This window comes from Phodopus roborovskii, unplaced genomic scaffold (assembly GCF_943737965.1).
Source record: "Phodopus roborovskii unplaced genomic scaffold, PHOROB, whole genome shotgun sequence".
In the NCBI taxonomy this organism is placed as follows: Eukaryota; Metazoa; Chordata; class Mammalia; order Rodentia; family Cricetidae; genus Phodopus; species Phodopus roborovskii.
Window position 1 is genome coordinate 12,625,627 of NW_026126567.1, and position 12,704 is coordinate 12,638,330.

A 12,704-nucleotide genomic window follows, 5' to 3' on the forward strand; every position below is an offset into this window, starting at 1 on the left:
GTCTGTCTCACTGGGTGTAGCTTGAGCACAGGAGACCTCAAAGCCCACCCCTACAGAGACACACTTCCTCCAATATATAAGGCCACACCTGCTCCAACAAGGCCACAGGTTCTTCTAGTGCCTCCCTTTGGGGGCATTTTCTTTCTATATTCATAAATATATGCAGCCCCACCATATGGATTTTAGATGAGACTGAGTGTGTTCAGGGTAGTTTGGACATAGACAGTTGATTGATTTTTAGAATACTTTCATCTTTTCATGCACCCTGTCTACATTGTCAACCCCTAACCCACTTTCTGCCTCTATGCAATCCTTTAGTTTTTCATTCAAATAGAATCATACAACATGTGGTCTTTTGTAATTGGTTCCTTTTACTTAGTCTAACATTTCTAAGGTTCATTCCTTTTTTTTTTTTTTTTTTTTTTTTTTTTTTACTCCTTCTTGTGACCCAGGATCCCTCTACTGTACAGATTCCCCATATCTTGTTTAGCCATGTGTCTCCTGGTGGACTTTGGGATCTTTCTATCTTTGGTGGACTTTGGTCAATGCTGCTCAGAGTTTCTGCAGATTTTTTTCACTCTCCTGGGAATTAAGTTAGGGAACATGCCATAGGCATTTCTCTTTCCAACTGTGCCTCTTACTGCATTGCTCACAGGGTGAGGTCTCCACGGATATTATTCTGAGCGGAAAGAATATGGTCTTCAGCACAAGACAGTAAAGCCACCCAGTCCCATTCTAGTTTCTGACCCCTTTTACTATGGAGATGTGGCTTCTTCAGACCTGAATAAGAACAACATCCATCGAGTTTCTGGACCACTGTGACTTTGTTTCTGTCCCTTACACTTCAGGAACGGATGAGTCAGCCATCATCGAAGTCTTATCAATCAGGACATCCGAGGAGAGGCAACAGATAAAGCAGAAATACAAGGCGAAGTATGGCAAGGTATGCGGGGCTGTGCCAGCCTTGGCCTCAGGCTCCTCCTCACCCTACAGTCTGGTTTGTCTGGCTAAAGGCTTCCTTGTAATTTCTTTAGGCTTTGGTCTCCCAGAATGAAGATGGCCACTTATTGCCCTTCTCGGATTTCAATCAGGATAATGCCAGCACAAACAAGGCCAGGGAAATTATGACAGCTTTGAATATGGTTCACAGGCAGGAAAGGTAGAGCTCGTATGGTCAAATGTTTACATGCAAAAGTAACGGGTTTAGTTGGTTTTTAAAGAACTGTGTGTTTCTCAAGTTAACACATGTTCCTTGATTATATCCAACCTATTCTATTCCTTCTGCACCTCCCTGACTCTTCATCTCCATATTTAACTTTTAAGGAGAGAGAGAGAGAGAGAGAGAGAGAGAGAGAGAGAGGAAAAACCAGGACCCATGTCCAAGTCTTTAGTCACCAAGGCCATCATCTATTCCCAGAAGACCAGTGTCATAATAGGGTTAATTTATTTATAGAACAAATGGTCAATGGCTATGCTATTCCAGGTGTTTTGTTATTGTTGCTGTTTGTGCTTCACTTAATAATCAGGCTTGTAAATGTCATTGGGTAGAAGTGGAATTTTCTTCTTTTCCCACTCTTATTATTTATTTCTTTTTATGCTAATTTTTTAATTTAAATTAGAAACAAGCTTATTTTACATGTCAATCCCAGTTCCCTCTCCCTCCCCTCCTCCTCTGTCCCCCCACCCCCCTCTTACCCCCCTCTTCTCCCCAGGGAGGGTGAGGTCTTCCACGGGGGGGGGGGGGGGGGGGCTCTTCAAAGTCTGTCACATCATTTGGAGCAGGGCCCAGGCCCTCCCCCATGTGTCTGGGCTGAGAGAGTATCCCTCTATGTGGAATGGGCTCCCAGAGTCCATTCATTACTAGGGATAAATTAGAAGTGGAATTTTCATCCTTTTCTACAAGCCTAACTCTAACTAGGCATCCCCCAACTTAATTCTATTCCTAGCCCGACAAAACAGAAAGTCCGACACAAGACATCTTGAACTCTCGTCCAAAACAAAAGTAAAATGTGGACCTAGGGACTCTGCTGAGAAATAAGAGAGAATGTTCTAGCACAAAAGCGGGGAGAGTTTCCTGTGCCAAGTATTTGCTGATCTCCTGAGGGCTGAGACCACCAAGGAGATGCTAAAAACTCCAGAGGAGGTCAAACACTCAACCCCAAGATCTCACACTTGCTGAACCCTGAGAACAGTGACACCAAGGAACCTTAGCCAGGTATTAGAGAAGCCAGAACAAGCACTGGGGCTTCAGAGGAGCTGGGCCCTAGAGAGGCCTAAGCAATGATTCTCTGACCTGAGAAAATGTCTCTCAGATATCTCAGGGGACCCATACTGTATGGTGCTGAGGAAGGCCTGCTTCTGTAGGATACAGTGTTGGGGACAGGGGCATGATGTCACACTGCCCTTTGAATGCAGCAGGGACCCTTACATAAAATCTTCTGGCTTTTTCTCTCAAACCCAGAGCTCAGAGGTCTATCAGAGAAATAACTGATTAGTGTTTTCTCAGAAAACTCTTTTCAGGGTTTCATAATAATACTTTTGCACAATATATTACCAAGGGTGCTTTTTGACCATTGAATGTGGGCACTGTGCTGAGTTTTTTGTGGATTCTCATTCCCCCCAACCCTATGACATAAGCCTCACTATTCTCCCATATAAAGACACTGACCACTAGCGGAAATTGTTGAGTCTTTTCCTAGCTGAATGTTTGGGGCAAATTCTTCATTTTCTGAGGTTTATTGGGTGGAGATAAAGCATTTCACCGGCCAGCTTTGCAGGACCGCGTGGAGCTTCAGCTGAGAATAGCTCTCAGAACGCTAAAATGTTCCCCAAATATTCTTGCTGCTGTCATTCGTCTGCGAGGTGGTGTCAGCCCTGAGCATGGTGCCTCTCCGCCAGATTTAGGGGCAGGAGAAAAACGAATGGGTGATTGTGATGACCACTGTCCTCAAGATCTCTTGCCTAGATCATTCCTGTGCCTGTCTAGGACAGGTGTCCCGTCCCTGAACTGACATTGTACTGTAGGCTGACACCTTCTCTTCCCATGACATTTGCAGTCAAATGCTCTTTGCTTCCTGCAGGACTTAGAGGAAGTGCTCAAGAGTGAACTGAGTGGAAACTTCGAGAAGACAGCCTTGGCCCTTCTGGACCGCCCCAATGAGTATGCTGCAAGACAACTGCAGAAAGCCATGAAGGGCCTGGGCACCGATGAGGCTGTGCTCATAGAGATCCTATGTACACGAAGCAATAAGGTCAGTCTCGCAAGAGCCCTTGGTCCAAACTCCTAGAGGACAGGTCACTCACGCATCCAAACTGGCTGAGCCGCCCTGGAGGAAGTTCATCCCCTACACGGTATCCATAAGGGGCAAGAGTCTGGGCAGAAATACGTCTGCTAAGCTCAAGCAGGAAGAACTGCTCTTCCAGTTCTCCAGAGGTCCACCCTCACGGCGCTGCTGCAGCTTTCCAGAAAAGCTCTGTCAGTCTTGGTTTTGTTTTTCTAACAGATGTGGTTTTCATACAGGAGGCGGGATTCTATTTTCTCTGTAGGCCTTCTGCCGTGAATATCGATAAGTAACCAAGTGTGTTTGTGTCACTGACTCACACACGGCTGTCACCTAGCATAGAACAGAAAACTTCAGTAATGGGCAGAGCTGGGCGGTACTGAGGATTCCAGTGAACAGCCCCAGTGGCCACTAGCATGTCCCTGGGCAAGTCTGTGTTTGTGTTAGTAGTTTTGTTGTGTTGTTGCTTTTCTTCAGGCTTTCAGCTTGGGGGTTTTAATGATATTGTTTGGCTGTTTCTTTTCTTTCTTTCTTTTTTTTTTTTTTTTTTTTTTTTTTTTTGAGACAGAGGCTCATGCAACCAAGACTGGCCCCATATTCCTTATGTAGCTGAGCATGACCTTGACCTCCTTATCCTCCTGCCTCTATTTCCTGAGTGTTTCTCTTACTGGTTAATGAATAAAGCACTGTTGATCTATAGGGAAACAAGATAGGCGGGACTAGGAGACAAGGAGGATTTTGGGAGATGTAGTAGAGAGAAGTCAAGAGTAGGACGCAAGAAGAGTAAGAGGTTGGACCCTCTCTCCAGTAAGATGAGACCACGTGGAAACACAGATTGATAGAAATGAGTTAATATTTAAGACAGAACTAGCCAATAAGAAACGCTAGTAACAGGTTAATGGTTTCATAACTAATACAGCATCTCTGTTTGTTATTTGGGACTGACGTGGCTGTGGGACCAGGCTGGTGGGAAAGTGCTCTAACAAGCACCCAGTTTTATGTGGTACTCGAGATCAAACTGAGGGCTTCATACTTGCTAGGCCAGCACCCTCCCCACTGAGCCACGTCCCCAAGCCCGATCCTGCATCCTCTGTCAATAGTTCTTCTCCCTGCCTATCCCTTGAGAATGCACCCCCAATTTAGGAGCTGCATAGAACATCTGACGGGGTGCAGGCACAAGCCAACTTGTCTTTAGTTCCCCAAGCCAGGAGGGTCAAGAGTAAGATCTTAGAGAACCGGCCCTTCTCCACAATCACCAGCCCCGGTGGAGTGGAGTGGGGAGGGACAGCCAAGGACGTGCCAGAAAAGCCCAGCGTGCTGAAGCTCCAGGGAAAGAACAGTGGGTAGAACAGATAGCATGGAGACCTGAAGCACTGCCCTGCCACCATGCTTCGATGGAATTAATGGTGTGACCTGTTCCTGCCGACTCCCTGCTTCCTCTGCTTGACCGAAACTCAGGCTCACTCATGTCCCCTCAGCATCTCCATAAACCAAGCCACTGCCACAATCTCCAGTCCTCAGAATCTCTGCGATTAATAAAACCCCTCCATTTCTTTTCCCCTTTTGGTGCTGGGGATTAAACTCAGAGCCCACACCTACCAGGCCAATGTTCTACCAAGGAACTGAATCCCCAGCCTGTAACCCTTCCGTCTCAAGGAGAGATTAGCGCAGACCCCATCCGCTGCCACTCCATTCTGCCTATCCATGCCCACCCTTCCCAGACGTGCCCAGGTTCCTGCAAAGAAACACAGAAGCGGCAGCCGCTCCTGTGAAAGGGTTACTTTCATTTCTGTGTTCTTAATCTTAGCATGGTGCCTTTAAGATCCAAGCAACCAGCAGAGACTTTCTTTCCAGCAAATAGACCAGCTGGAAAAAAGAAACACACACACACACACACACACACACACACACACACACACACACACACACACCGCACGCACGCACGCACGCACGCACACACGCACACACGCACGCGCACACACACACACACACACACACACACACACAGGCACGCACGCACGCACAGCTGGGACAAATGGAAGGCTCTACCACCTGGCCTGCCCTCATCCCCCATCACAGCCCACACCTGCTCACTTGGTGCCCTCCCTGGCCACACCTGCTCCTCTCTGACTTCTCTTTTCACTCCCTTATGAGCAGGGGTACCGGGAAATGCCTGTTCTTAATCACACCGTTCTTACGCCCAAGCGTAAGCTGAGACAGCTCTGAGGTGGGTGGCTTGACACAGATGATGTCAAAGAATTCCTGCCAGTCCACACTCTAGAGGGAAACTTGTACTGCTGACCTCGAATGTTGTTTAACGCGGAGGCAAACTGGAAACCACCTAAGCAGCCACCCGTGGGAGGTTAGCTAAATTAACTGTGGCTTATGCTAGCATGGGACACTTTCTATCTCTTCCCCCAGAACATTAATGATCTATGTTAGAGGATAGCCAAACATCCAAGAAGACATGGAGTTTTTAAAAAGCCATAAGAGGCTAGAGAGATGGCTCAGTGGCTAAGAGCACTGCTTGCTCTTCCAATGGACCCGGGTTCAATTCCCACCACCCACATGGCAACTGTCTATTAACTCCGGTTCCAGGGGAAGCTGATGCCTATGCACATAAAATAAATCGTTTAAAAAATAAGCCACAAAACAGTAAGCACTATTTCCCACTGCTTTAGCATAGGACACATATAAAATAGTTCTAGAAATTCTGTTGCTAAGATGTTTTTTCCATCAGTGAGATGTGAACAATGTCTTCCTCTAAGGTCCCAATGCCAAAACAATGTACAATTGCACACAATTCACTCTGAAGAACCAATGACTCCATTAGACTTACTTATAGAGCAGAGAATGAGGGGTTACAGGCAGGAGTGTGGGTGGCCTTAAAACAGCCACCCTGGAAGGTCTGCACCCAGCATGGATGCCCACTCCCCTATGGCTGCATAGATGCAGCTCCCTTCCTTATTCCCTCTTGGCCTATGTACCTACCTCTTGATGCCACCATTACAATTCGGAAAGAATTACATATAACTGCTTGGAAGGAGTGGCTGTGTATTTAGGTAAGGGCCCAATGATCCTCTACACCCCTTCTCCCATGCAGGAAGGTCAGTAGTCAACAAGCTGAGCTGGGATGATCTTTTGCAAGCATGCATGGCTGAACTTACAGAGATGGAGACATTTGGCTTGGAGAATAGTATAGTAAGCATAGATACAAGAAGACAGGACAGAGATGAGTGAGTCCATGGGGTGCATGACTTTCTGTGTCTAGATTATTCCATTCAGTGTACTCCAGAATCAACCGTGTTGTCACAGATGACGGAATTTCTTTTCATGGACGAATGTTACTCCATGGTATAAATGTACTAGATTGCCTTCATTCGCCTGGTGACAGATTCCCCCAAGTTGACTGCATTTCTAAGGAGACTGTGTGCATATACTACTTGAATGCTTACACGCAGAGGGTCATTTTGCTGTAGCAGATTCCCCATGGGTCTGTACCCTGCTCTGTAGGGACAACCATCTCAATAGGAAGTCACAAAGGCCTCTGCATTTGGAGCCTCATCTCTGCTTCCTATTGACTCCCAGCTCGGACACCAATTGTCTCAATCATTTTCCTAGGAAATCGTGGCCATCAAAGAAGCCTACCAAAGGCGTAAGTAACGTTTGCTCTGGCTTTGGATTAGCGGTGCTGTTGTTTGTTTTTAGTACGATGATAACCCCGTCATCCACTCTCCCCTTTCCCTTTTTCTTTCTCAAAAGTATTTGGCAGGAGCCTTGAATCTGATGTCAAAGGGGATACAAGCGGAAATCTAAAAAAGATTCTGGTGTCCCTGCTACAGGTGAGAGCAAACGGGAGAGTGGGTCTTTCAGATCTTCTGTGACGTAGGCCCCTGAGGCTGCAGTCAGACGTCATTTCTTCCCACCGACAGATTTCTGTCCACTCTTCCCACTTCACGGCTCTCACTGGGCACACTGACAGCAGAGAAATGAGTGTGTAGACTGCAAACACAGAAGGAGAGGGGAACATACAGCTCAATGCATCATGGCCCATTACCCACCAATGCCCATGGGCCAAGGGACCAGGGTGAGACGAACTTGTCAACATGTCAGCCAACCAAGGCTCTGAGGGAACCCATTTCCTGTTGTGACTTTTTCTTGTAGTTGTGACCCAGAGGCCTCTGTGAGTTCCTGGGACTTTGTCTAGCTCCCGACTGCCCCTCACCACCGCCAGGACAGCTCATAGCTGGCATAGCTGGGCTGCCTGCTGTCTCCAAAGCCAGCAGCAAGAGTTCCTCTGGGACTTCCACCTCTGGCCTTTAAGAACTCTCATCTGATTGGGCCCGGGATCACTCAGGACAATTTCCCTTGGATTCATTTGCCTGGTTAACATCAGCAAAGATCCCCATGCTATCTGACACGATACCATCTCTTCTGCCTTACCGCTCCATCCACACCCAAGGAAAGGGGATCTTACCAGAAGCCAGGTCACTGGGGTCATTTAAGCACTCTGCCACCCACCCAGGGCTTTCTTTAGACTTCCATAGTCTCCCATGACCAGCAACTTTAAGAGTTCTTTGGCATTGGCCACTGAATGGTGGCATTTGGTATCTGGGGTGGAAGAATGCTTGCTTCCCACTGGATTTGAGGTTACTATTAGCTTTCACTGAAGACTGTGGATTTGGTGAGTGACCATCGTCAGGTATGGGGGCAGGAGGAAAGCATAGAGAGAGGAAGGGAGAGGGAGAGGAAGCTAGAGAAAACTCACAGAAATTAGACTGTTTTCTGTCTTTCCCAAAAGATGGCAGCAAAGAGCAGGCCTTGCCACTCTGCCAGCTTGAGCTGAGCTTCAGTCCCCCCAACACCCCCCCCCCAAAGCCACCCCTGTATCACAGGGCTCACTGGACTTCTCTGTGGTCAAGCAAGTACTTGAGTTAACGGCAGTACATCCATCTCTGTAGGCCAGTCGAGATGAAGGAGATGCCGTGGACAGAGACCTGGCTGGTCAGGACGCCAGAGATTTGTATGATGTAAGTGTTTGCCTGCACCGGCTCAACACTCGCTTTTGATTTTTCACCTATTAGCACCGTTCTAACAGGCATGTCTTTGTTTGCTGCAAACGGGAGTTACTTTGGAATGAAATGTGTCCTTTGATAAGTGAGCATGTGCTACGTCTGCGCAGATCATATTGTAAGACTTATTATGCGCGGGTTAACCACTTTGCAACACAGGATGGAATAAGTAGCTGCAGGCAGGTGCCACAATGCCCTGGACTGGAGGCTTTAAATGCTCCGTCTGCCCCTTGACTTCCATTGCATGCGTATTTGCACTTCTCTGTGAGTGAGTCTTACGGGGCTCTCTTGGCTCTTGCCTTTGTAAAGGAAAGAATTTGATGGGAAGACATAGACAGTTTTTTCAGAAGTTTATGAATAAAGCAAGTACTCCAAAGAGAGGTTGGAATGGGAGTCCCTAAAAGGGAATACCTGCTTTGCCTGTTTTTAAGGGTGCTTTGTTGAGTATTTATGAGATGGGTGGCACACTCATAGAATGACATGGTAACTTTTCTCATATCATGATGGGCCAGATCTCTATTTTAGGGCATTTCTTCCCATGAGCCTCTAGAAAAGCCCACAAGAGAGGGAAAGCCACAGTGTGATATTGTAATAACGTCAGTGGTTTTTGAGGACACAGGCCTCTAGTCAGTGTGCATGCGTAGTAATAGGCAAAGTGCCCTGTCTGTCACTTTTGTTTCTGATACATTGGAGACAGGCTAACTACAGATCCAAGGATGTCTAACCACAAAGTGCCATTCAGCTGTGGTATGTGACATGACATCGTAGCATTCTACATTACATTTAAGCGCTTGCCCACCCAGCGTCAGCAGCAACATATGGTCAGTCTTTTGCACGATTTCTTTTCACGTTGTTTGCACTTGGTCCTTAAGGCAGGGGAAGGCCGCTGGGGTACTGACGAGCTCGCCTTCAATGAAGTCCTGGCCAAAAGGAGCTACAAGCAGCTGCGTGCCACCTTTCAAGCGTATCAGCTTGTGAGTACTGAAGCCCTGGCTCAGGGTTCCTTCTGACACTATCCTGGGCTATTTCTAAAGGAAGCCAAGATCTGGGATGTAGGGCCGAGTGTTGGGGATAGGAGTGTTTACATCAGGGGTTCCCAACGGTAGGAGAAGGAAGGCTCCAGACAGTACTTAAACACATACAGAATAGTTCAACTGAGCAGAACTGGCCAGCCCCAAATGTGGAGCTGAGGTTGGGCACTCTGGGTTACAGAAGAGCTAGGGCAGCAGAGAAGCATCATGTTTAGGAGCAGTGCTGTAGACTCAGATGGTCCAGGTTTCAAATCCTGGATCTACCGATAGCGAGTAACTCACCTCTCCCTCCTCTTTCCTGAGATAGAGACCCTGTGCATCTTTATCCCTCATAGAATCATCATAAGTGTGGGATCAGATGCAGGCTCAGGACCATATCTGGCATGTGGCAAGCATACAAATGTTTGCTTTTATTTTTATGATTACAATTTACCGTTGGCCTCACAAGACTGATTGCTACACCTCAGAAAAAAGGCTCTGGAGAAAAACATGCGTAAATTATATTTTTAATCTCATGATCTCCATGAGCCAGCAAAATGAGCTGGCTGTTTGGAGGTACGCAGTGACAAGTCCTTTTCTGAGAGAAAATCTTTAGTTTGCAAAAAGCCTACAGGGAGTTTCAGGTTTCTTTTGTCTTCTGTTTTGTTCCTGGAAAATGCTATGCTATGTGCATGATTTCAATTTCACAACAATATCAGAACTATCACATGGGCTAAGTGGCTATTTTATGGTCACCCACAACTGTGGGCCGAGGCCAGTCTGCCTAGCAAGGAGCCATCTGTAACTTATCAGGACCACACAGCAAGGCAGTAGCAGAGAATGGATGAGAACTCCAGGACTCACCAGCTGAGTTCTACCTCGGCTGGAGCTGGCTGCTCCTCACTCAAAATAGCCTGGTGTGTGTGCGGCCAGCAGATGAAAAGACAAAGCTTTGGGATTGTAGCCTTACTGTATATAACCTTCAGGGCCTCCTGCTTTTAAATCGTGCCCAGTGTCATGATCAAAGGCAGCTGACACCATCCTCCCATTCCATCCCAGAAGCCAGTGGCCACTGAGCTGGAGGACTTACATGTGATCTGTGTCCCCTTTCCAAGTCACAAGAGCCACAAATGGAGTTCTGGGGATGATTGGCATCGGTGATCCCTATGGAAACACTCCCCCCCCCCTTTCTCCATGGACTAGTGACTATCTCAACAGACTACTAAAAGCACACAACTAGGATCTAGGCCATTGCCATAAAGTTTGTCCCCAAACAACCACACTATAGTCACTTGAGAACCCACTAAAATGAAAATCTCAGTCTTCTCTGTGGTCCTACTGAGCCACATTTATTTCCTTGGATTCGGGTCTTGAATCTGACACAGGTTTAAGTTTGAGAAGTCAGCTCTAGGCTTATTCGGTTCTGTGCCTTGGTTTCCCTTGGTTGTGAAATAGAGTGGATCATATTGGGTAAGATTAGTAAGGATTCAATGAATGATTAGGAGAACTTAGTTCCTGGCACGTGGTAGGTGTTCAATAAACAGGAGTAATTGTTAGTTGTTTCCCTTTGTAAACAACAGTGACAATGGACAAATTAGGGTGCCATCCGAGTCCATGATCATTTATAGGAAAATAGCTGTAGATTGGCTCCCAAAGTGTTGCTGGACCATTGCTATTTTTCTTTAAGAGCTTACCCTGATGTTAGAAACCAGGCCCCCTAAGGTTTTGATAGTCCCTGGCCAAAACCATGAGGTGTGTGGCCAATGACATGTAACTGTCACGTAGCTCGTTGTCCTGGATCAGAGGTGGGTTTCATTGTGGGCACTATAGCTCAGGGGTTTGCCCTTCTGACTCACTCCCCAGTTCCAGATCAAGTGACAGAGCCTCTCCAACTGCCACACCATGCGAAGTGATCAGGGCCCTGGTTTTATTAAACACAAAAGGCTTACGCAGTTAGACAGCTAAAGCAAGTTCTGCAAGCAGGGATGAGTAGGGCCAGTATGGGCACATGCTCCCAGCACAGCCTTGTGGCCCCAAGTTATGCATCACTGCTCAGCGTGTTCACACATACATCCCGAAGTCCACACAAGGGGCCCCTTTCAGGGCCAGCGTGCTGTCAGTGTGGGGGAGTGCAATTGAGAAGAACATGCATCCCCCACTCTTCCCGTAAGCTCCACATAGGCCCCGTAGTCGGTTTATCTGGCCCGAGATTAGTTTGGTCCTAAGATCAGAAAACCTAGATTCATCCAAAGAGCACCTTGAGAATCAGGTATTCCAAGAACTGACACAGAAAGCTTGCAAAAGAGGGCCCCAATAGCCTGGGCCAGCCTACTGTCTTCAGACTGTGTTCATGGTATCCACACAGATCTCTGCCTAGGCAGCTGCATATAGTGGGTGAGGCCGGAAGAGAAAAGACATCGTGTAAATATCGCCCCCTGGAGGCAGAGCTTGGCACTGCCGCCAGAAGTCCACCCACCTTCTCAGATGTACTGCTCCACTTTTGTCCGTTTTTGGAAGCTGGGCGTCTACAGAAAAGTGAAAGCTACGGTTCTGACTCAGTCCTGACAATAGGAACAAAAAGAGGCTTAATGTGGGACTTTTTGTTTTTTAAACCCAGACCTGTGTGAACAAAACATCCTCATGAAATACAATCTCAGTCTGCACAGTAAGAGCCCAGTTTCCTGGGAACTGATACCCATCCATCCAAAGCTCAAACCCCAGAAAGGTGGCAGCAGCTCAGGCAGGGGGAGCTTGGAAGCTCCTGTCCCCTTCTGATCTGTTGTCCTCTGCTTCACAAAAGACCTCTGTAGAAATGTGAATGGTGGGTGGGAAGAAATGTACACACACACACACACACACACACACACACACACACACAGCCCTTACATCACAAAGAATGTTTGGCTTGCTTTTGTTTTTCCGATAAAACCCCCTAAATCTAATAGTGTGTGCTCAAGTGTCTCGATTATTTTTAGGATCAATTGTGTCCTGTCTTTAAATGACGATTTCTAAGAAAGAGACAAAGCCCTCAAACCCAGCAGAGAATATCCTTCCTCTCTATTTGCCTTCTCTGAGCTTGGCCCAGCAGTATTTGTGTTAAGGATAGGCACGATTTACTTTAACTTCAGTTTCTGTAAATATTTGGAAAGAAACCCAATGTGTAATGCCGTGCCAAGCGGCGTGAGCCAGTAGTGAGCATATAAGACCATCAGCAGCTGCCCCACAGGAAGGGAAAGTGGCATTTTGATGTGGTCGGCCCCTGGCTTCCAGCCCTTGAAGCCCCACTCTATTATGAACCATTAGGTGAAGTTTCATCATGAACTTCACAGCCTCTTCTTACT

General features: G+C 47.1%; 1 protein-coding gene across 1 annotated transcript in view; it reads left to right on the top strand.

Annotated features, from left to right (window-relative positions):
• Positions 1-12,704, top strand: part of Anxa13 (annexin A13) — a 48,761-nt gene that overhangs the window by 28,408 nt on the left and 7,649 nt on the right. The window contains exons 3-8 of the mRNA XM_051202484.1: positions 849-943; positions 3,081-3,251; positions 6,903-6,936; positions 7,044-7,123; positions 8,243-8,311; positions 9,226-9,327. Of these exons, the coding sequence (XP_051058441.1) occupies positions 849-943; positions 3,081-3,251; positions 6,903-6,936; positions 7,044-7,123; positions 8,243-8,311; positions 9,226-9,327 (551 nt within the window). The remainder of the gene's footprint in view (positions 1-848; positions 944-3,080; positions 3,252-6,902; positions 6,937-7,043; positions 7,124-8,242; positions 8,312-9,225; positions 9,328-12,704) is intronic.